Source organism: Amphiprion ocellaris, chromosome 5 (assembly GCF_022539595.1).
Source record: "Amphiprion ocellaris isolate individual 3 ecotype Okinawa chromosome 5, ASM2253959v1, whole genome shotgun sequence".
NCBI lineage: Eukaryota > Metazoa > Chordata > Actinopteri > Pomacentridae > Amphiprion > Amphiprion ocellaris.
Genome location: NC_072770.1, coordinates 39,366,818 through 39,394,077, shown reverse-complemented (window position 1 = coordinate 39,394,077; position 27,260 = coordinate 39,366,818). Strand labels below are relative to the sequence as shown.

The 27,260-nt window shown below is 38.5% G+C and overlaps 1 protein-coding gene and 1 long non-coding RNA gene across 3 annotated transcripts in view; both read left to right on the top strand.

Annotated features, from left to right (window-relative positions):
• Positions 1-1,131: 1,131 nt before the first annotated feature.
• LOC129348890 (uncharacterized) lies at positions 1,132-4,265 on the top strand. Its single transcript, XR_008601631.1, has 2 exons — positions 1,132-1,258; positions 3,282-4,265. It is a non-coding gene; the product is annotated as an uncharacterized LOC129348890 (long non-coding RNA).
• Positions 4,266-6,689: 2,424 nt separating this feature from the next.
• LOC111563162 (DDB1- and CUL4-associated factor 1-like) overlaps positions 6,690-27,260 on the top strand; it is a 33,582-nt gene continuing 13,011 nt past the window's right edge. For both annotated transcript variants that reach the window (XM_055010985.1, XM_023262113.3), the window contains exons 1-17: positions 6,690-6,901; positions 10,048-10,226; positions 10,296-10,372; positions 11,567-11,640; positions 11,842-11,955; positions 12,969-13,106; positions 13,845-14,231; positions 15,252-15,353; positions 20,133-20,291; positions 20,871-21,050; positions 22,776-22,885; positions 23,752-23,851; positions 24,551-24,720; positions 24,809-24,933; positions 25,493-25,569; positions 25,694-25,858; positions 25,940-26,095. In XM_055010985.1, the coding sequence (XP_054866960.1) occupies positions 10,054-10,226; positions 10,296-10,372; positions 11,567-11,640; positions 11,842-11,955; positions 12,969-13,106; positions 13,845-14,231; positions 15,252-15,353; positions 20,133-20,291; positions 20,871-21,050; positions 22,776-22,885; positions 23,752-23,851; positions 24,551-24,720; positions 24,809-24,933; positions 25,493-25,569; positions 25,694-25,858; positions 25,940-26,095 (2,307 nt within the window). In that variant the 5' untranslated portion in view covers positions 6,690-6,901; positions 10,048-10,053. The remainder of the gene's footprint in view (positions 6,902-10,047; positions 10,227-10,295; positions 10,373-11,566; positions 11,641-11,841; positions 11,956-12,968; positions 13,107-13,844; positions 14,232-15,251; positions 15,354-20,132; positions 20,292-20,870; positions 21,051-22,775; positions 22,886-23,751; positions 23,852-24,550; positions 24,721-24,808; positions 24,934-25,492; positions 25,570-25,693; positions 25,859-25,939; positions 26,096-27,260) is intronic.

Sequence of the window (27,260 nt, the reverse complement as noted above, 5' to 3'; positions counted from 1 at the left end):
GATTCATGCTCTTTTTATATATATATTTTTTTAACTTTAAATACTGTTTTTTTGCAGTGTTGAGGCCATCAGACAGTAAAAGCAGACATTAGATCAGATTCTACTTTACTGTCGTCACTCGTGTAGAAGTTCAGGTCAGGAAATGCAGACGTCACAAATAAATCCAAATAAAACCAAAGTCGGGGATCCAGGGAACGCTTGGATTTGTTGAATTTTCTTGTAGATTTTAGTCGGGTTCCAGCTTTAGTTCCAGATGAGTCTGTTCATCTCCACAGCTGTTAAAGCTGTCGGGTCTCAGCCTGAATATGGATTATATTTAGCTGAAATAGGATTTAGATCATTGTTTTAGGGGATTCATATCTAATATGTAAATTCACCTCATGAAGAAGACTGAAGGGTCTTTAGCTCAACATTTCCTCTGTTTGGTTCATGTCTAACTCCAGTTGCTGTTTTTCACTAGAAAGAGATGAAGGCTTTCTTTAATGTTCTGTACAAATAATGAGACTAAAGAATCCAGAAATCTGTTAAAGTAAAGCAGCAGGATGGAGAAGATTTGGATCAGAGATAACAGATGATCTCCATTTCACTGGGTTTCCTTTGATTTTATATGTTTTGTATTTAGTTGATAACTCTCATTAATGTTCAGAGCAAAAGCAGATGAATAGAAATGTCCCCCTTTGTTACAGAATTGTAATAAATGTATTTTAGAAGGTAGATAGAGACTTTATTGATCCAGTAATTAAATTACTGTGTTGTTGCAGCGATTTGCATCACAAAATAAACCTTAAAACTCTGAATTAAATAGAATGAAAAGATTTAGAATAATGTCAGACAGAACTCTTATAGTGCAGTTTCTAAGAACTGCTGCTAAAATATGAAAATGTTTGGAAAAATCATTTATTCCAACATGAACATAAACAGCATTTTTATGATTATTAAGATATTATTATTATTCTACTGTGTTTAATGTTTTCTTTAGTTTTTTAATGCACGGTAAATAACATTTAATTTAATTGAATCTCGTGCTGTTGGTTATCTTTACCGTCTGTATTCAGGTCATTTCCTCTTATGTCCAGCAGGGGGCGCTGCAGTTCTAACTGTGCTCCAAGAAACACCAACGAATGAACGACGGTCCGAAGGGAGAAGAGGACGGAGCCGCTGAACGGAGCCGGATTTACCGGCAGATTAGTAACGGGCTGCTAGAGAGCGACTCGTTAGCTCTAGTAGCCTGGTTAGCTGTGTTAGCTCTAGTAGCCTGGTGAGCTGTGTTAGCTCTAGTAGCCTGGTTAACTTGTGTTAGCTCTAGTAGCCTGGTCAGCTGTGTTAGCTCTAGTAGCCTGGTTAGCTGTGTTAGCTCTAGTAGACTGGATAGCTGTGTTAGCTCTAGTAGCCTGGTTAGCTGTGTTAGCTCTAGTAGCCTGGATAGCTGTGTTAGCTCTAGTAGCCTGGTTAACTTGCGTTAGCTCTCGTAGCCTGGTTAGCTGTGTTAGCGCTAGTAGTCTGGTTAGCTGTGTTAGCTCTAGTAGCCTGGTTAGCTGTGTTAGCTCTAGTAGCATGGTTAGCTATGTTAGCTCTAGTAGCCTGGTTAACTTGTGTTAGGTCTAGTAGCCTGGTTAGCTGTGTTAGCTCCAGTAGCCTGGTTAGCTGTGTTAGCTCTAGTAGCCTGGTTAGGTGTGTTAGCTCCAGTAGCCTGGTTAGCTGTGTTAGCTCCAGTAGCCTGGTTAGCTGTGTTAGCTCCAGTAGCCTGGTTAGCTGTGTTAGCTCTAGTAACCTGGTTAGCTGTGGTAGCTCTAGTAGCCTGGTTAGCTGTATTAGCTCTAGTAGCCTGGATAGCTGTGTTAGCTCTAGTAGCCTGGTTAACTTGTGTTAGCTCCAGTAGCCTGGTCAGCTGTGTTAGCTCTAGTAGCCTGGTTAGCTGTGGTAGCTCTAGTAGCCTGGTTAGCTGTGTTAGCTCTAGTAGCCTGGATAGCTGTGTTAGCTCTAGTAGCCTGGTTAGCTGTGTTAGCTCCAGTAGCCTGGTTAGCTGTGTTAGCTCTAGTAGCCTGGTTAGCTGTGTTAGCTCTAGTAGCCTGGTTAGCTGTGTTAGCTCTAGTAACCTGGTTAGCTGTGTTAGCTCTAGTAGCCTGGTTAGCTGTGTTAGCTCTAGTAGCCTGATTAACTTGTGTTAGCTCTAGTAACCTGGTTAGCTGTGTTAGCTCTAGTAGCCTGGTTAGCTGTGTTAGCTCTAGTAGCCTGATTAACTTGTGTTAGCTCTAGTAGCCTGGTTAGTTGTGTTAGCTCTAGTAACCTGGTTAGCTGTGTTAGCTCCAGTAGCCTGGTTAGCTGTGTTAGCTCTAGTAGCCTGATTAACTTGTGTTAGCTCTAGTAACCTGGTTAGCTTTGTTAGCTCCATTAGCCTGGTTAGCTGTGGTAGCTCTAGTAGCCTGGTTAACTTGTGTTAGATCCAGTAGCCTGGTTAGCTGTGTTAGCTCCAGTAGCCTGGTTAGCTCTAGTAGCCTGGTTAACTTGTGTTAGCTCTAGTAGCCTGGTTAGCTGTGTTAGCTCTAGTAGCCTGGTTAGCTGTGTTAGCTCTAGTAGCCTGGTTAGCTGTGTTAGCTCTAGTAGCCTGGTTAGCTGTGTTAGCTCTAGTAGCCTGGTTAACTTGTGTTAGCTCTCGTAGCCTGATTAACTTGTGTTAGCTCTCGTAGCCTGGTTAGGTGTGTTAGCTCTAGTAGCCTGGTTAGGTGTGTTAGCTCTAGTAGCCTGGTTAGCTGTGTTAGCTCTAGTAGCCTGGTTAGCTGTGTCAGCTCTAGTAGCCTGGTTAACTTGTGTTATAAGATCAATTTGTATTAATCACGAAGGAAATAATTGTGCCAGATTTTACTCAGTAAACGTACAATAACGAGTAAATGCAGTGAGCCAACAGAGTAGCAATAAACTGAATGTATTATTGTTAAAAAAAATAATATAAATAAGCTAAAATGAATCTGCAGTAGAAAAGTTTGAAGTAATACTTGTGATGATATTGAAGAAGTAAAGTAATTTTACACAAGATGAAAATGTGAAGAAAAAAGGCTCATATTGTAGGGGAGTGCGTCTTAATAATAATAAATATAATAATACATTTTATTTGTATAGCGCTTTTCAAAATACACAAAGTTACTTTACATAGTTCTATATAAAATCAGCAAACATTCAAACAGGAGTATCATAAAGCAAGTCATAAAACACATCATAGAAATAAGTTCTAAACAGTTCTGAACAAGTGGTCCTGATAACGTTTTGTTTTTTCTCTTCTGCAGTTCATCAGCCACCAGAGAGTCCTGAAGAGTACAAACTTAACGAGAAGCAGAAGGATCATCCTTGATGTGTCTCCTGTCTGGATGTACAGCCGACATGTCATTCATATTATTAGGAACACCTGAGAAATCTCATGCAGCACAGTACTCACAGGAAAGGGCTGATTCTAATTTATTATTGGGCTGTTTGGTGCTAAACTGTACTCCATCTAAAGTATTCCTAAATGGTGTTGATGTGTAGCAGCAGTAGAAATGTCAGTAGAAACTCTAGTAGAAACGTCAGCAGAAAGTCCAGTAGAAACGTCAGTAGAAACTCTAGTAGAAACTCTAGTAGAAACGTCAGTAGAAACTAGTAGAAACATCAGTAGAAACTCTAGTAGAAACGTCAGTAGAAACTCTAGTAGAAACGTCAGTAGAAACTCTAGGAGAAACGTCAATAGAAACTCTAGTAGAAACGTCAGTAGAAACTCTAGTAGAAACGTCAGTAGAAACTCTAGGAGAAACGTCAATAGAAACTCTAGTAGAAACTCTAGTAGAAACGTCAATAGAAACTCTAGTAGAAATGTCAGTAGAAACTCCAGTAGAAACGTCAGTAGAAACTCTAGTAGAAACGTCAGTAGAAACTCTAGGAGAAACTAGTAGAAACTCTAGTAGAAACTCTAGTAGAAACTATAGTAGAAACTTCAGCAGCAATAAGAAAACCAGTCGATAGTTTCACTAGAAGGTCCTGAAAGCTCAGAACGTCTCACTGCAAGAACAAACCTTGCAAACCTTTGTTCTGATGTGTTGTTCTAGAGCAGATTCAGTTTCTTCACCTGGTCCAAAGCAAAGACATGAACCAAGTTTCAGCGTTACAGTCGTTAGAAAACGGTGCCAATTTATCGTTATTTATTCAGGTCGGTGGGTGGAGCAAAGAAAATACGACAACTTGTTTGTTTACATGAAGTCTGGAGGATCCAGATCTCTAATAAAGTTTCTATGAGGAGACTTCATCTTGTTCTGTTGTCTGTTTACAGTAAGGAATGAATCCAGCAGTGAGAAGTATCAGCACCAAGACATTAAAATCTAATAGTATCTGACTAAAAATATACAGGAAGTGATAATATTGGTGTATTTATGTTTCACCAGTTAGAACTAGTCTGTATTTCCTGATTTAAACCTGTCAGATTATTACACCTGATTATAGTTTTTAAACAATAAATACTTTAGTTGGTGACCTTTAAAGTAAAGTCAGTGCAGGACTTCTACATGTAGTGGAGCACAGCGGTGTTACTGCTGTCGTTTAAAGGCTTCAGGAGAATCCAGCAGCAGAATTACAACATAATATTCATGTTTTCATCTGAGTGTGATCACCTGGAAGAAGAGTCACCGTTTCCTCTGGCTCAGCGTGAACAGAGGAGAGTCCAGCTCCAGAGACCAGCTCCAGAGAGTCCAGCTCCAGAGAGTCCAGCTCCAGAGAGTCCAGCTCCAGAGAGACCAGCTCCAGAGAGTCCAGCTGCAGAGAATCCAGCTCCAGAGAGACCAGCTCCAGAGAGACCAGCTCCAGAGAGTCCAGCTCCAGAGAGACCAGCTCCAGAGAGTCCAGCTCCAGAGAGTCCAGCTCCAGAGAGACCAGCTCCAGAGAGTCCAGCTCCAGAGAGTCCAGCTGCAGAGAGACCAGCTGCAGAGAGTCCAGCTCCAGAGACTCCAGCTCCAGAGAGTCCAGCTCCAGAGAATCCAGCTCCAGAGAGACCAGCTGCAGAGAGTCCAGCTCCAGAGAGACCAGCTCCAGAGAGTCCAGCTCCAGAGAATCCAGCTCCAGAGAGACCAGCTCCAGAGAGTCCAGCTCCAGAGAGACCAGCTCCAGAGAGTCCAGCTCCAGGGAATCCATCTCCAGAGAGACCAGCTCCAGAGAGACCAGCTCCAGAGAGTCCAGCTCCAGAGACTCCAGCTCCAGAGAGTCCAGCTCCAGAGAGACCAGCTCCAGAGAGTCCAGCTCCAGAGAGACCAGCTCCAGAGAATCCAGCTCCAGAGAGTCCAGCTCCAGAGAGTCCAGCTCCAGAGAGACCAGCTCCAGAGAGACCAGCTCCAGAGAGTCCAGCTCCAGAGAGTCCAGCTCCAGAGAGTCCAGTTCCAGAGAGACCAGCTCCAGATAATCCAGCTCGTTCAACCACCATCCTGAAAGAAGAAGAAAACGAGTCGTCACATAAAGTTAAACTAAAAGTTAGTGGACAGTTTTATATTTTACTGCCTTTCAGCACTAAATCATGGTTGATAGAAATGACAAGACTTTAGAAGAAAAAACATCTGATGAAGTAAAAACTGATTTCTACAAAGTAACGTCTACTTATACAGAAATAAAACTCGACTAGAAGTACTGGTAAGTATTTGTCTGCAGAGTGTATTTACAATGTAGGAAGTAGTAATATTAAAGAGCGTTTTTTTTAATGTTTTTCTAATGTTTTAAGGTTCTGCAGGTTTCAGTTCTTGTTCAGCAATGATTTCTGTGAGTTAAGAGTTTATTGCTGATGTCAGAAACAGTAACTGGACAAAAACTATTTAAGGTATAAACTTTATTGGTGCAGCACATTTGACACAGTTCAGTGATAACTGGCAAGTGAACAGACAAACTGAGACTATTGAACCAAAAAAAGGAGATTTTTCTTGATTTTCTTTGATTTATTTCTGAGGATGAAGCCCATTAATGTGGCAGTAACAGTCATGATGCTCATTTTAACTGCAGTCCATTGGCAAAATGTAAAAAGTATTGGAGTTATGACATTTAAAAAGAAAACATATTAGTAAAATTTGAATAAAAGTTAAAGATTCAAGATTTTTTGTTTGCCATTTGTGTGCAAACAGACAATCTAGACAGGAATTCTTGTGCAAGGCTTTCTAGGAGTCAAGTATAAACATAAACATAATAAACACCAGTCAATTTCCAAAACAAACCACTCTACAAGATATATTTAATTACAGAAACATGATAAATCTGAATGTTACAAAGAATTAGTAATGCATTCAGAATTGTCCAGATTACGTAGGGAGATGAAAAGATGAAAGACAACAGCATTGACTAGGAGGGAATACAATAAATATACAAAGGGTAAATATTTATAGTTTTTTTAAAGGCATCTCTAACCGCTGATGAAGACAGCAACGTGTGGTTAAAGTGCTAATAACTGGAATTTACATTATTGCTGTGATAATTTGGGACTTTAATGTCCAAGGTTTATGATAAAAATGTGCAAAACATTCTTTATTATATGTCTATTATTTAATGTATTTATTTTATAATGAGACTCTGTTAAAAATCTCACTGAATTCCGCTAAATTAAAAAAAATCTGGTTTGTTTCCATTTTGAACTACAAGTCCCATGAGGCCTTGTGTGCGTGTGCGTGTGTGTGTGCGTGTGTGCGCGCACACGCGCGCCATGTTACGTCATCGGACGTCGACGCGTGGTGACGCATCCTGCGGTCGTCGGGAGAAGTTTGAAAATAAACGTGAAACTTTTTTCTCCGTCCTCCGGTTCCTCCGGTTCCCATTAACGATGTTTCTTCTGAGACTTCTCCGCTGATTGGTGACTTTTCGGCAGAGCTGCTGACAGGAAGTGAGCGGCGCAGCGCGGGAAGCGGACCTCCAGGTGAGTCCCGGCAGCAGTTAGCCGACATGAGGCTGTCAACACGTCGCCTTCCGGCCGACGGAGCTCCGAGCGGCGGTCAGGGGCTCCAGCTCCGCGTCAGATGAAGCAGGAGCGGCGGGTAAAGTTCAGTAAAATGCCGGTGAACCGACAGGAGCCGCTGTTAGCCGGTTCGGCTGCTAGCTGAGCTCTCCCTCCGGAGGTCGGTGTCCTCTGAGCGGCTCCGGAGCAATAAAACTTTACTTAGAAGTGATTATTAATATTTTGACGAATGAATCACTCCTAATTTCAGTTTCTGTAATAAAAGAGAAAAGAAACGAGAAAATCTTCGCATTTAGATGACAGAAGTCTTGTTTTGTCCCAAAGATATTCAGTTTCCCAGTAAACAGACGGTTTATGTTGAATTTAGAGAATCAGTTTCTGGAAAATATATTTAAAAACAGAGAATTCTAAATATATCAAATAAGCTAGAAAAAACTGCTGATAAAAAAAGTAATAATGGACCTAAATAGATATTATTTAACTTTATTTTATTCACCTTCATTGATCTAAAGTTTTTTTTTTTTTAAAAGAAAGAAGTAGTTTTTTTTAATGAAGCAAACAGTAGTGGTGGGCCTCAGTAAATATTATTAAATTATCCTTAATTGATTTAAATTTTTAAATCTTTGTTTAATCCACTAATTTTTCTTTTGTGGACAAAAAAGAAAGAAAGAAATGGTAATACTGGACCTCAATAAATATTATTTAGCATTATTTAATTTACCTTAATTGATAGAAAGTGCTTTTTTTAAAAAATGAAAATATAATATATTTTTAAAAATAATGAAAAAATAAAAAGTAGCAGTAGTGATTCTAAATAAATATTTAAAATGATAAATGATTTAATTTACCTTTATTGAGATATATTTTTAAGTTCTTGTTTAATATAAAATATAAATAAAGTTCTTGTATTATTTTGTATTGTATTGTAATATGTTAATTAATTTAATATTTCTTTTGTCCACAAAAAATATAGTAGTGGGCCTAAGTAAATATTATTTAACATTATTTAGTTTACCTTAATATAAAGTATATATTTTTTAAAATATAAAATATAAATAAAGTTCTTGTATTATTTTGTATTGTATTGTAATATGTTAATTAATTTAATATTTCTTTTGTCCACAAAAAATATAGTAGTGGGCCTAAGTAAATATTATTTAACATTATTTAGTTTACCTTAATATAAAGTATATATTTTTTAAAATAGATTTTTTTAAAAAATAAAACATACTTATGTATATGTTTGCATGTGTTTATTTATTTATAATTAATTTTTTTGTGAAAAATGTAGTAGTAGTAGTTTTATGGTTTTTATGGTTTTATGCTTTTCTTAGTTTTGTGGTTTTATGGGCTTTATGGTTTTATGGTAATCAAAAACTGCGTTGTTTTGTTTATTATTCTGTCTCGAAAGCACGTTGGTCTTCTATGTTGTTGGAAAGTGCTCTACAAATAAATTTTTGATTTGATTTGATTTGATTTGATTTGATTTGATTTGATTTGATTTGATTTGATTTGATTTGGGGCTGCACAGTGGCGTAGTGGTTAGCACTTTCGCCTTGCAGCGAGAAGATCCCTGGTTCGCGTCCCGGCTTTCCCGGGATCTTTCTGCATGGAGTTTGCATGTTCTCCCTGTGCATGCGTGGGTTTTCTCCGGGTACTCCGGCTTCCTCCCACAGTCCAAAAATATGCTGAGGTTAATTGATTATTCTAAATTGCCCATAGGTGTGAATGTGAGAGTGCTTGTTTGTCTATATATGTAGCCCTGCGACAGACTGGCGACCTGTCTAGGGTGTCCCCTGCCTTCGCCCGAGTCAGCTGGGATAGGCTCCAGCTCCCCCCCGCGACCCTAGTGAGGATTAAGCGGTGTATAGATAATGGATGGATGGATGGATGATTTGATTTGATTTAGTAGTGGGCTTAATTAAACATTATTTAATTTACTTTAATTCATATAAACTGTATATTTTAAAAAAAGAAAAAATTGTGTATGTATTTCTTTTTTATATATATGAAAAAATTACACATTCTTTGACTTACCTCAATTAATGTAAAGTATGTATTTTTAGAAAACGAAAATAATAAATTTTGTAGTATTTTTTTAATAATAAAATTATTAAATTATAGTACATTTATATATATATATATGTGTGTGTATATATATATATATATATATATATATATATATATATATATATATATATATATATATATATATATATATGTATATATATATATACATTTATTTGTGTGTGTTATTGTTTATTTTATTTAATTGTTTTTAAATGAAAAAAAATCATAGTGGGTCCAATTAAATATTATTTAACATTATTTAATTTACCATAATTTATATAAAGTTTTTTTTTTTTAAAGAAATAATTTTAAAAATAGTCGTAGTTGACCTAAATACATATTATTTAACATTTCATTTACTTTAATTGATATATGTTTTTACTTATTTAAGTTAAATCTTCACTAATTTAATATTGCTATTTCTAACTTTTCAAAAAGTTGTAGTGGGTCTAAATAAATATTATTTAACATCATTTAATTTACCTTAATTAACAAAGTATATTTAAGATGAAATTTAGGCCAATTAAACTAATTAATGGATAATCCAAATACTTAGCGATTAATTAATCATCATCATCATTAATCATCAGGTCGTTAAGTTTACATACAGAGGAGTAAGTTTCTGCTACAGTTAAATAAATATTCCATCTTTATTTCTGTGGACAGTAAAGTTGGTTTCTGAATGTTTTCCAAGAAAATCTGTCTCGAAAATCCTTAAATTCAGAATAAAAATCCATTTATCTGTCTAATTTCTGCTGTTTATTGAGGTCGTATTAAATGATTAGATAAATATATTACTGGAAGAAGGCCTGGAATTAAAGACAGAAACATGAAATAAATGTAAATAAATCAACATTTCAGAGGTTTTTAACTTCCCTCTTTGTCTGTTCAAAGTTCTTCACACAACTTGTTCTGAATCTTCAGACGGTCTGCAGAGGTTTAGTTGGATTCTGCAGAGATAGAAACCCAGACAGATGATTTTCCAACAGGAACCATTAAACTTCTAGCTCCTCAGGTCCATCTAAACTGTCTTCCAGGCCTCCATGTCGTCCCAGAACCCCGATCCGTCTCCGGCCTCGCTGTCAGCGCTGCTGGCCGCCGTCTCTGCCGCCATGTCGGCCTCGGCGGACGCCAAGAAGGACCTGACGGCTCTGCTGGGCGAATGGGAGGTGGCCCAGCGAGGATCCACGGAGCAGCTGCTGTCGGTCCTCACCAGGTGGGTTTGATTGGACCTGAGTTCTCTCTGGAGGCTCGTCTGAGGCTCACCTCTCTGTTTCCTCTGCAGAATATCGGAGCTGATCGAATGCCAGACGGCAGAATATCACAAAGCAGATCCTGATCCGTTCGACGACCGACATCCAGGTGATCAGAAGCTCTCCTTAAAGCTTCCAGAACCCTCCCAGAACCTGCTGGCTCGTTGTTTTACGACTCGTTTTTGTCATTTTGCATCTCGTTTTGGTCGTTTTGTGTCTTGTTTTGGTCTTTTTGTGTCTCGTTTTGGTCGTTTTGCGTCTCATTTTGGTCATTTTGCATCTCGTTTTGGTCGTTTTGCGTCTCGTTTTTGTCGTTTTGGGTCTCGTTTTGGTCTTTTTGCGTCTCGTTTTGGTCATTTTGTGTCTCGTTTTGGTCTTTTTGCGTCTCGTTTTGGTCGTTTTGTGTCTCGTTTTGGTCTTTTTGCGTCTTGTTTTGGTCGTTTTGCATCTCGTTTTGGTTGTTTTGCGTCTCGTTTTGGTTGTTTTGTGTCTCATTCTTGTCATTTTGTGTCTCATTTTTGTCATTTTGTCTCTCATTTTTGTCATTTTCTGTCTCGTTTTGGTGGTTTTGTGTCTCCTTTTGGTCGCTTTGTGTCTCGTTTTGGTCGTTTTGTGTCTCGTTTTTGTCATTTTGTGTCTCGTTTGTCGTTTTGCTTCTTGTTTTGAATATTTTAAGTCTTGTTTTGGTCATTGGTCCCATAAATTTATTAAGAAAGTCTTGTTCCATCATTCTGACGTACGCCGTTGGGACGTTAAAACTACTTTCGCTTGGGAACTAGTTGATGAGCAGAGCGGATGAATACGTCGTACCGCGGTGCTATCAGACGGCTTTGTTTCTGTTCTCCGGTTGTACGACACCTTGGATTGTGCTACATTCACTAATTTTTTGCCCAAAATTGACCAAAAAACCCCCCAGAAAATCACAAAAAGACAAAACAAACCAAACAAAACAAGACTGAAAGTGACGCAAAATTAGGAAGATAGACAAAACAACCATAACAAGACATAAAACGACATAAAATGAGGCCAAAAACGACAAAAACAAGACAAAGAGACCAAATTTGTGGGTTGAATTTGATGATTACCTGTTAGATATCTGCAGTATGTGGAGCCTCCGTTTCGTTCACTATTGGACGCCTGTTGTCTGTGTTGATTTCAGTTTAATTAGAATTTCTGTACTTTTTGCTGCTTCGTTCTTCTGATTTCCATCATTCTAACTGCTGATAGGAGACATTTCTGAGTCCTGACGGCAGCGGCAGGACTTTCTGTTTCATTAAAACCACTGGCTGACGTTTCTCTGCAGGCCGAGCCGATCCAGACTGTATGCTCGGACAGCTGCTGAAGATGCTGTTTGTGAACGACGACTTCACCAACGCCGTAAGAAAACTTCCTTTTATTTACCTGCTGCAGTCTGAAGGACGGAGGAATCTCTCTTTGGATGAAAACAAACTGAAGCTGTTTGAGGACTTTATTAACTCCTGTTCTCACTCTGACACTAAAGAGTCGGGTTATAAATGTAAACACCAAAGGTTTGTGTGATAAAATCAGTCTTTAATGTAATTTTTCTGTGTTTTACAGCTGCTGGACTCGTACATCATGAACAGCAGAGAGCTGAGTCTGAACACGGTGGCCTGTCGGCTGCTGCAGAACATCATGCCGGGTTTGGAGACGGCCGCCGTCTTCCAGGAGAAGGTAGGAAATAAATCAGAAATAATAAAATAAAAACACGCTGAGAGATGGATCTGGGTCATTGGATCCTACAGGATGAAAGAGGACGTCATGAGAGCAGAGTTTCTGTGGATTTAAAACCAGAAAAGGCCGTAAAGTCTGGATTTTATTCAAGAAACGTAGATTCTGAGAAAATATCCACATCTGTCAGACATCATGTGGGTTTCAAACAAGTCGGACTTAAAAAAAAATACAGAAACTAGAATCATAAATACTTTATCTATCCTTAGTTGCTCCCGTTCAAAGTCTTAGAATTATAAACGGTACAAAATATATGTAAAAATGTAGAAAAATATGACCTAAAATATAAAAATAAGTCAAAATGTATGACCTAAAATGTAAATATAAGTAGAAAAAATGACCTTAAATATAACTAGAAAAAAATGGCTTAAAATATATAAGTAGAAAAAAATACCTGAAGTTCAAATATAAGAAGAAAATATGACCTATAATATAAAATAGGTTGAAAATATGACCTAAAATTTAAATAGAAGTACAAAAAATTACCTAAAATATAAATATAAGTACAAAAAATTACCTAAAATATAAAAATAAGTAGAAAATATGACTTAAAATGTAAATATAAGAAGAAAATATGACATAAAATAAAAGCAAAAGTAGAAAATATGGCCTAAGATATAAAAATAAGTAGAACATATGACTGAAAATATAAATATAAGTAGAAAATATGACCTAAAATCTAAAATAGGTAGAAAATCTATCCTAAAATGCAAACATTAATAGAAACAGTATGAGCATAAATGTAAAATGTGTTTTTTCTAATAAAATAAAGGGTAATAAACAGGATAAGTGTTGTTTTATTGTTTTAATGCACATTATTTAGTGTTACCTGAAGAAATGAAGTGAATTAAAGTACATTTCTTTTCCAGATGTCAGGCGAATAATTCTTTATTTCTACTCTATAAAACATTAAACTCCTGTACAGTAATCATTTTTTCTGTTTTCTGTGTTTCCAGGAGGGTCTGGTGGAGAAGATGTTCGGCTGGGCTCGTGAAGCCGAGCGGCCGCTCAGCGTTTACGCCACCGGACTGCTAGCCAGAGCCATGAGCAACCAGGAAGTAGCAGCCGGTTACCGGGAGCAGAATGCTCAGCTGGTGGGTAGCACACGGCTAATGGTATCTAGTTACATGTTTTTAATAGTAGCTGGTGGTCATATTTTTTACTTATGTTTATATTTATGTCATATTTTCTACTTTTATTTTAGGTAATATTTTCTAATATTTATAGTTTAGGTCATATTTTCTATTTATATTTATATTTTAGGTCATATTTTCTATCCATCCATTATCTATACACCACTTAATCCTCACTAGGGTCATGGGGGGGTGGAGTCTATCCCAGCTGACTCAGGTGAAGGCAGGGGACACCCTAGACAGGTCACCAGTCTGTCACAGGGCTACATACAGAGACAAACAAGCACTCTCACATTCACACCTACGGGCAATTTAGAATGATCAATTAACCTCAGCATATTTTTGGACTGTGGGAGGAAGCCGGAGTACCCGGAGAAAACCCACGCATGCACAGGGAGAACATGCAAACTCCATGCAGAAAGATCCCGGGAAAGCCGGGACGTGAACCAGGGATCTTCTAGCTGCAAGGCGAAAGTGCTAACCACTACACCACTGTGCAGCCGTCATATTTTCTACTTATGTTTATATTTTATCTCATATTTTCTACTTTTATCTTAGGTAATATTTTCTATTTATATTTATATTTTCGGTCATATTTTCTATGTTTATTTTTTATTTTTGGTCATATTTTCTACTTTTATTTATATTTTTAGTCTTATTTTTCTACTTATATTTATATGTGCTATCTGTCCCCTCCAGGTTCCAGTCATGATCCGCCGCCTTCAGGAGCTTCAGGCTGAAGAGAACCAGCAGAACGCAGCCCAGGACCTTCAGGTGGAGGCCGATCAGAACCAGAACGTTTCCGCAGCAGACGGGAGGAAGGTCCAACCTCCGTCTCTGCTCGGCTCCACCCGGCTGCTTCCAGACTTCACCTATCAGAGGAGGAGGACCAAGGAGAACGGCAGGAAGGCCCAGCAGAAGCTGGACCTGACCTCCAGCGGGACGGAGGAGCCCGGCGGCTGCTCCTCCTGGTCCCAAATGAGCTCCGTGGTGATCGGGTCAGACTACAGCCTGGAGCCGCTGAGCCCGGCCATGGAGCAGAGGCTGGTGCTGCAGTACCTGACCCCGCTGGGAGACTACCAGGAGGTGGGAGGAGATGTTCTGGATAGAAGGGTTGGATGTTTCTGTCCGGGCATAAACAGGAAGTTGAAACTGTTCAGATACAAAAGCAACCAGAACTTCACCAGATTTATAAAGTCATCAAGTCTTTCTGTGTCTCAGGTTCTAAGAGTCTGAAAAAGTAAAAGTTGTCGTTAAAAAAGACTCCAGAAGTCCAAATTCAGTCCTTTAGAGGAGCCATTAATTAACCAGTTATATTCATTAACCACTAATTAATCAATTATATTAAGTAATATATCTGGTTATTGATATTAATTCCTCCTACGTTAGATTTATATTAAATTAACTTTTTTCACCATCCAGGCAGTTTCTGGGCGTTTATAGGCTCTTAGGTCACATTTTTACTCACTGTGGTTCATTTCTCCTCACTGTGGACTCATTTTTAATCACTGCGGACTCTCTGCAGGTGGAGTTTTTGTTTTTTTAAACAAAACTTTATTTCAGTCAGCCAGCATTGATTAAAAAAACAAAACTTTATTTCAGTCAGCCAGCATTGATTAAAAACCCAAAACTTTATTTCAGTCAGCCAGCATTGATTAAAAAAACAAAACTTTATTTCAGTCAGCCAGCATTGATTAAAAAAACAAAACTTTATTTCAGTCAGCCAGCATTGATTTAAAAAAACCCAAAACTTTATTTCAGTCAGCCAGCATTGATTTAAAAAAACCCAAAACTTTATTTCAGTCAGCCAGCATTGATTTAAAAAACAAAACTTTATTTCAGTCAGCCAGCATTGACAAAGCTCTGCAGGTGAAGTAGACGCTCCACAACATGGCAAGTGACGCATGAATCACGTGACACAACGAATCGATAATGAAATTCGTTGCTAATGCTTTTAATAAGCGATTTTTATCGATTTTATCGATTCGTTGTTGCAGCCCTATTTCTGTTTCTTCTTGTTTTTCCAGTTTATTGTTATTATTTCCACCCTCTGACTCTCTTTAACCTGTTATTAATGTATCATTTACCATATCTGTGATGTTTCAGCTGCTGGCCGTCTTCATGCAGTTGGACACCAGATCTCTGCTGATGAACTACATCGACCTCCGACTGACCAGAAACGTCCAGCTGACCTTCGATGCCCTGCTGGTGAGGTTCACTAACAATAAAAATAATAAATCTATAATTAGATTATTCTAGTTCTGACGGTTGGTTAATGAGGATTTAACTTCATGTTATATGTTTATTCAGTTCATTATTCAGGAACTTAACCTCTATCTTTCTTCCTCTCCTCCTCCTCCTCTTCCTCCTCCTCCTTCTTCTCCTTGTTCTTCTTTTTCTTCTACTCCTCCTTATCCTTTTCCTTCTTCTTCTTGTGAGATCAGTTTCTAAAATATGAATTAAAGTGAAATATTAGGACCGTCAAGTCCAACTGTCTTTTATATTATTTAACCTTATAATCTGTTATTAGCTGAGAAACACTCAATGTGCTTTGTATTTGTTTTTAAGTTAATAAACCCAACTTTTAGTTTATTTTATTATCAGGGCTGCCTCTTTCTTCACCATTTTCTGATGTTTTTGGAGACAATAAAACAATAAATATGATCATTAACTGCAGCCCTGATGGCAGCGTTCAGTAAAACGGGATGAAAACCATCAGCTTCATTTAATTATCATCTTTTTCTGTTCCAGGCTTCACATTAATACTTCACCAGATGAAGTCTTTACTGTTTAGATCGTCAGCTGATGATTTGTCAATTAATTTGTCCTACATTCTAATAAAAAGTTCAACTTTTGTTGGATTTTTCTGTTTTTTATCGTCTCAGATTTCACATTTTTGTGTCGTGGACAAAACAGGACGTTTGTCATCTTTATAAACGCTGATCAATATCTGGTTTTTGTGGGGTTTTTAAAATTTTCTGACAAATTAGAGCCCAAACAAGCAATCAATTAATGGAGTAAACAGCCAGCAGATTAACTGAGAGTAAAACTAATCGTTCAGAAGGTTTTTATGCTGCTTTATTTATATGTTTGGTTTTGGTTGAAAGTTGACCTATAATGTTGCAGAGCTGAACATGAAGAAAAAAAATAGAGAAACGACTTTAAAAAGCAGCAAACGTCATTTAAATAGGCTAAAATTTGCACATATTTGGCCTTTTTTCATTATTTTGGTTTGAAAAGTGGCTGCAGGAGCCAGTAGATGATCAGATTATTGATGATAGTTCTGACGGTGATGGTAGTTGTAACTAACGGTGATGATAGTTGTAACTAACGGTGATGATAGTTGTAACTAACGGTGATGATAGTTGTAACTAACGGTGATGATAGCTGTAACTAACGGTGATGATAGCTGTAACTAACGGTGATGATAGCTGTAACTAACGGTGATGATAGCTGTAACTAACGGTGATGATAGCTGTAACTAACGGTGATGGTAGCTGTAACTAACGGTGATGGTAGCTGTAACTAACGGTGATGGTAGCTGTAACTAACGGTGATGGTAGCTGTAACTAACGGTGATGGTAGCTGTAACTAACGGTGATGATAGCTGTAACTAACGGTGATGATAGCTGTAACTAACGGTGATGGTAGCTGTAACTAACGGTGATGATAGTTGTAACTAACGGTGATGATAGCTGTAACTAACGGTGATGATAGTTGTAACTAACGGTGATGATAGCTGTAACTAACGGTGATGGTAGTTGTAACTAACGGTGATGATAGTTGTAACTAACGGTGATGGTAGTTGTAACTAACGGTGATGATAGTTGTAACTAACGGTGATGATAGCTGTAACTAACGGTGATGATAGTTGTAACTAACGGTGATGATAGCTGTAACTAACGGTGATGATAGCTGTAACTAACGGTGATGATAGCTGTAACTAACGGTGATGATAGCTGTAACTAACGGTGATGATAGCTGTAACTAACGGTGATGGTAGCTGTAACTAACGGTGATGATAGCTGTAACTAACGGTGATGATAGTTGTAACTAACGGTGATGGTAGCTGTAACTAACGGTGATGGTAGTTGTAACTAACGGTGATGGTAGCTGTAACTAATGGTGATGATAGCTGTAACTAACGGTGATGATAGCTGTAACTAACGGTGATGGTAGTTGTAACTAACGGTGATGATAGTTGTAACTAACGGTGATGATAGTTGTAACTAACGGTGATGATAGTTGTAACTAACGGTGATGATAGCTGTAACTAACGGTGATGATAGCTGTAACTAACGGTGATGGTAGCTGTAACTAACGGTGATGGTAGCTGTAACTAACGGTGATGGTAGCTGTAACTAACGGTGATGATAGCTGTAACTAACGGTGATGATAGCTGTAACTAACGGTGATGATAGCTGTAACTAACGGTGATGATAGCTGTAACTAACGGTGATGGTAGTTGTAACTAACGGTGATGATAGTTGTAACTAACGGTGATGGTAGTTGTAACTAACGGTGATGATAGCTGTAACTAACGGTGATGATAGCTGTAACTAACGGTGATGATAGCTGTAACTAACGGTGATGGTAGTTGTAACTAACGGTGATGGTAGTTGTAACTAACGGTGATGATAGTTGTAACTAACGGTGATGGTAGTTGTAACTAACGGTGATGGTAGTTGTAACTAACGGTGATGATAGTTGTAACTAACGGTGATGATAGCTGTAACTAACGGTGATGATAGCTGTAACTAACGGTGATGATAGTTGTAACTAACGGTGATGATAGCTGTAACTAACGGTGATGATAGCTGTAACTAACGGTGATGGTAGTTGTAACTAACGGTGATGATAGCTGTAACTAACGGTGATGATAGCTGTAACTAACGGTGATGATAGTTGTAACTAACGGTGATGGTAGCTGTAACTAACGGTGATGATAGCTGTAACTAACGGTGATGATAGCTGTAACTAACGGTGATGATAGCTGTAACTAACGGTGATGGTAGTTGTAACTAACGGTGATGATAGCTGTAACTAACGGTGATGATAGCTGTAACTAACGGTGATGATAGTTGTAACTAACGGTGATGATAGCTGTAACTAACGGTGATGATAGTTGTAACTAACGGTGATGATAGCTGTAACTAACGGTGATGATAGTTGTAACTAACGGTGATGATAGCTGTAACTACCGGAGCTAAACGAGGATGACGGAGGCTTTCAGAGGCAGGAGTTTGTCTCGGCGTCGACCCTCCCAGACGTCTGCAGGTTAAAGATAATCTGAAGCTCTGTGGGCGAGGCAGGAACATTAAACCTCACTCAGCAGAAACTCGCTTATTCACTCCTCAGAACTGTTTGTGCCATTTCTAATCTGACATGCAGAGAAACTAAAGGAAGAGTGTTTTATGAATCCATAAATAATTAAATTCAGCTCCATCAGAAAGACGAAGGTGTCAGAAAATGTTAGATTTTATTAAAAAGGTCTTTACGCTCTTTGTATTTCTGAGATATGAACAGTTTTGAGACTTTTTCTATTAATTAAAACCGAATAAATGATGGATTCTGTCTTTACTGCTGCTAAAAGAATAAGAATAGAAGAATAGAATAATACTTCACAGCAAATTACTTACAGCAGCATGACACTGATTAGAACACTAATAATCATCAGTAGGACCAAATTTTACATTGTATATTAGTTAGAAAAATAAGTTAAAAACACATGCACAGCATATAAAAATAATAAATATTATCAATAAATAAAAATAAAATAAATATTTAAATTAAAAAAATGCACTTCAAATGTAAATTTTTTTAATATATATATATATATATATATATATATATATATATATATAAAAATAAATAATTTAAATAGTAAATTGTTTTTAAAATATTTTTTAAAATTAATATTATACTACCAATAACAATATTAATAATAATAAACTCAGCAACTTGAGGTCTATTTCCTCACCAGAACAGACATTTTTATTGATCAAATATTCAGAAATAAAATGAAAACACAAAAATCTACAATAATTTTTCAGCTATCAAATTAGTCTGCAGCTGTTTTGATCATCAGTACAGCACTTTTTCTTTTTAAAGAAATAAAGCTGAATTTCTGCTATTGCAGCTTCTTAAATGTGAATATTGTCTGGTTTCTTTCCTCGTCTGTTCCAGTAAACTGAAGGTCTTTAGACAAAACCAGACATCTGGGCAGATTTCTTTGACTTTTTGTAGCTCAAGCAGTGAAACAATTAATGGAAAGTAGAAAATATCTTTAATTTTAGCTCTAGTTTGAAGTGATTTAGTGGAAAAATTAGGGAAAAAAATAATTAAATTCTCATATTTTCAGACTCCAGAATCTGAGATGTTTTAACATTTTTTCTTGAAAGCGACTCAACCAACTTTGCTCAGGTATTTGTTTATTAGTGAATTTATTTGGATCCAGTTTGTTTGTCTAGAGTCCAAAACCTCCAAATTCATCAGAAAAGCATCTTCAAGCTTTTTCATGTTCGGCTTTGGGAAATAGTAAAATTTTTTGGACCAAATAATGAAAATAATCAGTAGCTGCAGCCCAGTTTATGATTAATCTTCATACAGAAATAATGAAGATAAACATTTTAATTATATTTTCTGTTTATTTTAAGTCTCTGTTAGTTTCATATTAGTGACATTAGCACCTTTAAACACCATGATTTGTTTGAAAAGTTATTTTAACTTCACTTAAAACCAAAATGTGCAGCAGTAGCAGCTAAATCCACAGCAGTTTGTTCAGTTAAAGCTTTGCAGAAGAAGGGAAAGAAAATCTAAAAAGATAACGAGGAAATGTAAAATGATTCTTTATTTTCAACCTGCATGAATACTAGCTATACTATTGTAACATTTCCTGCACAGATGATCCCTCTTAAATCACGTTTTGCTTCTTTACCGTCCTCTAAAGACGTCGTCCAACACTAACCCTTCCTGTCCTCTCCTCAGTACCTCGCCTCGCTGCTCCTCCATAAGAAGTTCGCTGCAGAGTTCATCGCTCACGGTGGCGTCCAGAAGCTCCTGGTGATCCCGAGGCCTTCCATGGCGGCGACCGGAGTTTCTCTGTGTCTCTACTACCTGGCCTACAACCAGGATGCCATGGAGAGGGTACGAACACATCTGGCTGTTTGAAAACATCTGGAATAGGAATGAGGAGACTTCTTGTTGAGATCTGATCAAACCATTCGTCCAGCAGTCGGTCCGCAGAACAGAATTCCTTTAATGTCATCAGACAGTGTGAAACAAAAATATATAAACTGTTACGTGTGGCTAAGATGTTGCGTGGAGGTTCGCCCCAACCTACACGCAACATAAACATAGAAATACAGTCAGAGATTTATGTCTGCGAGTGGACCCATGGAGAGTTTTCTGATTTGGTGTTACAAGATGTAAGTTGTTCCCAGGTGAACATTTTGAAGTCCCTCTACCTGTGCCACAGGTGTTATATAGTCCCTCTACCTGTACTACAGGTGTGTTAAAGCTCCTCTACCTGTGCTACAGGTGTGTTAAAGCTCCTCTACCTGTGCTACAGGTGTGTTAAAGCTCCTCTACCTGTGCTACAGGTGTGTTAAAGCTCCTCTACCTGTGCCACAGGTGTTATATAGTCCCTCTACCTGTGCCACAGGTGTTATATAGTCCCTCTACCTGTACTACAGGTGTGTTAAAGCTCCTCTACCTGTGCTACAGGTGTGCACGCTCCCAGATGGCGTTCTGTCCAACATGGTGTCTTACGCCCTCTGGCTGCTGGAGTCGTCTCACGCTTCAGGCGTCTGCCACGCCACCATGTTCTTCTCCATCTCGTTCTCGTTCAGGGCGGTACTGCAGCTGTTCGACCTCCAGGATGGGCTGAGACGTCTCGTCAACCTGGTAGGAAGTTATTTAAAACCTGGTAGGATGTTATTTAAAACCTGGTAGGAAGTTATTTTAAAACCTGGTAGGATGTTATTTAAAACCTGGTAGGATGTTATTTTATCACCTGGTAGGAAGTCATTTAAAAATCTGGTAGGAAGTTATTTTATCACCTGGTAGGAAGTTATTTTGTCACCTGGTAGGAAGTCATTTAAAAATCTGGTAGGAAGTTATTTTAAAACCTGGTAGGAAGTGATTTTAAACCTGGTAGGAAGTTATTTTAAAACCTGGTAGGAAGTTATTTTAAAACCTGGTTGGAAGTTATTTTAAACCTGGTAGGAAGTTATTTTAAAACCTGGTAGGAAGTCATTTAAAAATCCGGTAGGAAGTTATTTTCAAACCTGGTAGGAAGTTATTTTAAACCCTTTAGGAAGTTATTTTAAAACCTGGTAGGAAGTCATTTAAAAATCTGGTAGGAAGTTATTTTAAAACCTGGTAGGAAGTGATTTTAAACCTGGTAGGAAGTTATTTTAAAACCTGGTAGGAAGTCATTTAAAAATCTGGTAGGAAGTTATTTTAAAACCTGGTAGGAAGTGATTTTAAACCTGGTAGGAAGTTATTTTAAAACCTGGTAGGAAGTCATTTAAAAATCTGGTAGGAAGTTATTTTAAAACCTGGTAGGAAGTGATTTTAAACCTGGTAGGAAGTTATTTTCAAACCTGGTAGGAAATTATTTTAGCGTCTTCTGTTTATTCTAATGGCAGAAAAGATCACGTTTATGGAACAAATCCATCCAAGAAGCGCCTCTAGGGTGCAGCCTTCAACTCTGTAGTACAAAGAACTAAATACTGATTGTAATATTTAGTGGAGCTGGTAGGATGCTAATCTGATTATATCTCCCAAATATTCATAATACAAATAATCCTAATTTTCCAAGCAAAAAATATCCAAACGACAGTTTCATGTAAGTTTAATTTGACAAACTGTATGTGGCTGTTTGATGCTGCACAGTTAAGATGGAGAACAGGTTCACGTCTTTAAAGACAAAACTTAAACTGGAAACATAAGAAAAATAAATAAACTGAAAAGGCCCAGAAAACGCAGCTGGACTCAGGATTTTATCTACAGCCCAGCGTGTTGAAATGACTGCTGGTTTAGATTTAGTCTGAATACACTTCCGTTTGATCCTCATTCTGCTGTCTGACAACAGAAACAGAAAAACACATGAATGACAGCAACTTTAGTTTGAGTTCTAATAAAATAAAACACATGAGTGAGCAGAGAGCTGGAGAGAAGCTAACAGATGATGTGACATTTAATCTCTGCTCCGTTTTCATACCACCTTTTAGTTCTTGGATAGTTTAAAGTTCTCCCAGACTTTAGAAGTCTTGGATCTTTGGAAACTTTCGCATTTAACTGCTGCAGATACTGTTTTCTAAAACTTTAGCGCTGACTGCAGCCACTCAGGTTAAAATTAAGTTTAAAGAAACATTGATTGACTAAAAATGTTTGAAAAATGGTCATACAAAGAGTCCACAAGACTTTAGAAAGCTGAATTAGGTGAATTAAAAAAACAAAACTTTACCAAAATGTACTTCTTTTGCTTCATTAAGAACAGGGAAATAAACATTTAGCTGTGGATAACTTAATGTGGAGTGTATTTATATCTGGAACTAAAACATAAAGACTTCCAGCAGCAGATGTTTGTGAGTTCTGGACTTGTTTCTGCTCATCTCCCTGCAGGTCAGTACTTTGGAGATCCTGAAGACGGAGAATGAGGCGTCGCTGATGAACGACGATCAGGTGTTTTCCAGCCGACAGACAGCCAAACACACCTGCATGGCTCTACGCAGGTAAAGCAGAGGTGGATTAAAGTGGACTAACTGATGTCCAAGTCAGTGGAAGGTGGTCACTAAGTACAAAGATCATCATTCAGTGCTTAGTCTCCAGAGACTCCTAGAACTCTGGATGTTCTGTGATGGAACCATTGAAACACATAAATGTTGGTTCTTTAATCTGTTGGTTCATAAATATACAAACAGAAATGTTAGTATTTAGTTAAATTTTTCCGTTTCCTCCTCAGTTTGGTTCTTCTGGTTTCAGTCTTCTCGTTTATCTTCGACTCCTCTGGACACTGTCAAGCATGGAGGTGGCAGTATCATTAAACTATCAATTTAACTGACTCAAGTCTGAGGCAGAAAGACAACAAATGCTGTGGAACGGCACCAGAATTGGATCAGTTCCACTACATGTGTGGTCTTTCTGACTTGGTTCTTCAGGTTCTTAATGGGTTTAAGTCAGCACTCTGGGGAGACCAGTCTAGAACCTTCATTCCAGCCTGATGGAACCATTTCTTTACCACGTCTGATGTGTGTTTGGGCTCATTGTCTGGTTGAAACATCCAACTGTGTCCAAGATCAACCTTCTGCTGATGGTTTTAGGTTCTCCTGAAGAATGTGGAGGTGATCCTCCTTCTTCATTATTCCATTTACTTTGTGGAAAGCTCCAGTTCCACAGAGCATAATACTGCCACCTCCATGCTTGATGGTAGGTTTGGTGTTCTTGGGGTTAATTTTGCTCTTGAACGTCCAAACAAGCTTTGGTTTGCATTTCTGTAGTTGGTTTCAGATGATTTCATTGTTTTATCTCCTTCATGCTGATTGAAGTTGCTCTGCACATCTCCTACCAGCACCAACTGATTGTGGTTTACTTTGTGAAGGTACTTTGAGGCTCACCTGGCCGTGAAGACCGAACAGGTGAAGCAGTCTCTGCATGCATCAGACGGAGGCACCATTATTCCCCAGCAGCCGTTTTACAAGGTAACTGGTGGAGTTTTCTTCATCACATCTTTAATTCTCTCAACTCCAAGCAGCAGTTTCTGGTGGCAATGGATTTGTTTTTGGTGATTTTGATGAAAAATCACAGTTTAAAGCTCAGATTTGGTTCATTTTCCCCTATGAAGCCAAATGCCATGCATGATGCATTCAAGGATTGTAGGAAATTTAATAATCTAACAGCTTTTTCTGTTTTTACAGCTTCTGGCTGATAAATGTCGTGTTGGTGTTTATTTTTTAAAGATAGCACATCAAAGAGTTAATTGATTAGTTTAATACCCACACACATGATAATGCAGTGAATAAATACATCCTTTAGCTGCTTTTTTGCACTTTAAGGAGTATTTTTTGTTGATGCTATTGTTAATGCTATGTCCTGCTTTTGTGTAAATGTGTCTTTTTGATGAAGTATTAGAACATTTCATATAGCAGCTTTATTTTTAGCATTTATGTCGACTGTATGAACATTTTAATATCGTATTTATAACAGACGGTAATGTGGCTACGAACAGATATGAGTTTTTATTAATGTCTAGTGGAGAGTGGTATGTCAATAAATGATGTTTTTTAGTGACGCTGCTTCAAAATGTGTAGCCCATCTGCTTACGACTGTTAAATATGTTCAGGTAAAGAGTTTCTTGTAGTTTTTCTCAGTGAGATGGATGTATTTGTTTTTTTTTCCAGGCGTATTCGTACAGCAGAGAGCAGATCATCGAGATGATGGAGTTCCTCATCGAGTGTGGACCTCCTCATCTCCGCTGGGAGCCCGTCGAGATCTTCTACAAACTGTCCTGTGTTCCTTTAATGCTGCAGCTCATTTCCACCGCCTGCGACTGGCGAACGTACTACGGCAGGTAACCCCACGTTGGACGTTGTTTCTGGTTTGTCCTGCTCATCTTCCTGAGGCTTCATCAACAGATTTATGACATGTTTATCCACCAGGAGTGACACGGTGCGTTACGCGTTGGACATCCTGGCCGTCCTGACCGTGGTTCCTAAAGTCCAGCTGGGTCTGGCCGACACCGTCATCATCCTGGATGAAAACCGGTCACCTGTTTCCATCGTGGGTCAGTAGCTCTTCGAATTTTAGCCAGCTGCGTCCCAGAGTAGAGGCTGCATCCTTCGAAGGGCGAATGTGTCACAGCGTCGACAACCAATACGTCTTTCTTTTCCTCATTCAGAACTCCAGCTGATTGAACTGTCACCGATGAATCTTGGGAGATGTTGGGAAGCTTCCCAACATCTCCCAAGATTCATTGTAAAGGTCCAGTTCCACAGAGCATGATACCGCCGCCACCATGCTTGACGGTAGGTTTGGTGTTCGATGCATCCATGGCAGCCCAACTTACCCCAACATTCATCTGTGACAGTTGGATCAACAGCTGGAGTTTTAACTGCTCACAACTTTACTGAAAAAATTTAAATCACAACCTCGTCTTGTCCTCATCCTCGGGATTAAAGTTAGACAGTCCAGGTTGCTAGGCTACGGAAGCAAGAAGTACGTCGTACGTTTGACCGTCTCATTTAACAAACGCTCAGATGCAGCGTCTGAATCGGGACGCAGCTTTTAAATCCAGCTCGACTGAAGAGTTTTGGTATTTTGGAATTTCTTTCTCGTCTCCACAGGAATGAGCATCATTCTGGGCGTCGCCGAGGGCGAAGTGTTCACCAACGACGCCGAGATCCAGAAGTCGGCGCTGCAGGTGAGCAGATTCTCCATGTCTTTGTGTGAAAAATGTCCTCTGATAAAAAACAAAAAGCCTTAAGATGAACAAAGGAACTGTTGCTGCAGAATGAAAACCGTGTGACTCCTTCTATTCCATCCAGGTCATAACCAACTGTGTCTGTGCTCCGGACCAGAACCTGAACACCGTGGCTGCTTTTCCTGTGACCCGCCTCAGACCAACCCTCCACCCCCAGCAGCCCTCCGCCCCCCACAACCGGGTTCTGGCCCACATGTGGCGGGTCGTGCAGAACAACAACGGCATCAAGGTAAGAACAGACGGTAAATACTGGGAAACTGATGTAAGCTGAACATGAGAGGACAGAAGCTGTGTTTGTGGCATCTTCCAGGTTCTTCTGTCGCTGCTGTCGGTGAAGATGCCTATCACCGATGCAGACCTGGTCCGGGCTCTGGCCTGCAAAGCTCTGGTTGGACTCGCTCGCAGCTCCGCCATCCGACAGATCATCAGCAAGCTGCCGCTCTTCACCAGCGGACACATTCAGCAGGTCAGACTTTACCGTCTGAACTCCAAATTATGCTCAGCTTAAAAAACGCGCTAAATTAGTCTCAATATGTACAGTCTGTCACGCTATTATCTTCTGCTTTATGAGTGCATTTTGGTTTATATTTGGTTCCAGATACACAGTAGCCCTCTGAAACTCAAAAAACATGTTTTATTTTTAAATGACACCATTTATTAGAGCTAGAAAGTGTAAAAACAGGAAAAATCTACAAATTTTCAACTTTCTGATGGTCCTCAAACACATCATGTGTGATGTAGCGTTCCATCTGGAATATTAACCAAATTAAAATTTTTAATTATGATATTACATCAAAATCACTTTATTTTAAATGTGCTGTCACAAAATTATCAAGAGAAACCTGCTGGAGGTTCAGGAGTCTTTATACTGCAGCAAAAACTAGTTCAGAGGTTAAAAAAAAATTTTAATGCAGAAAAGTTTCGTGTTTTCTGATTTTTAATTTTCCCTTCAGTTTGATGCTTTTCAGTAAATAATAATAGCAAGTTTTTTTCCTCCAAACCTCAAGAATGAATCTAAAGAAACAGCTTATTTACAGAAGAATGATTAATTCAGTTGAAGGTTTAACACACCAGAGTGTTGTAAATAATAATAATGAATTAGGGATGTCGTGATGACGTGTTTCTGCCCCTCATCCCAACACATCTGAGTCATTTTATATTAAGTATCGGCCAGAAGAACTATAGAGAGCATTGTGGGAGTTTAGCGATGGATGGATGGATGGATGGACGGATGCATGATAATGGATGGATGGATGGATGGATGGATGGATGATAATGGATGGATGGATGACAATGGATGGATGGATGGATGATGGATGGATGGATGAATGATAATGATGGATGGATGGATGGATGATGGATGGATGGATGAATGATAATGATGGATGGATGAGGATGGATGGATGGATGGATGATGATAGATGGATGGATGATGATGATGGATGGATGATGATAATGGATGGATGGATGGATTCGTGATGATGGATGGATGATGATAATGGATGGATGGATGGATTCGTGATGATGGATGGATGATGATAATGGATGGATGGATGGATTCGTGATGATGGATGGATGATGGATGGATGGATGATGATGGATGGATGCATAGATGATGATGATGGATGAAT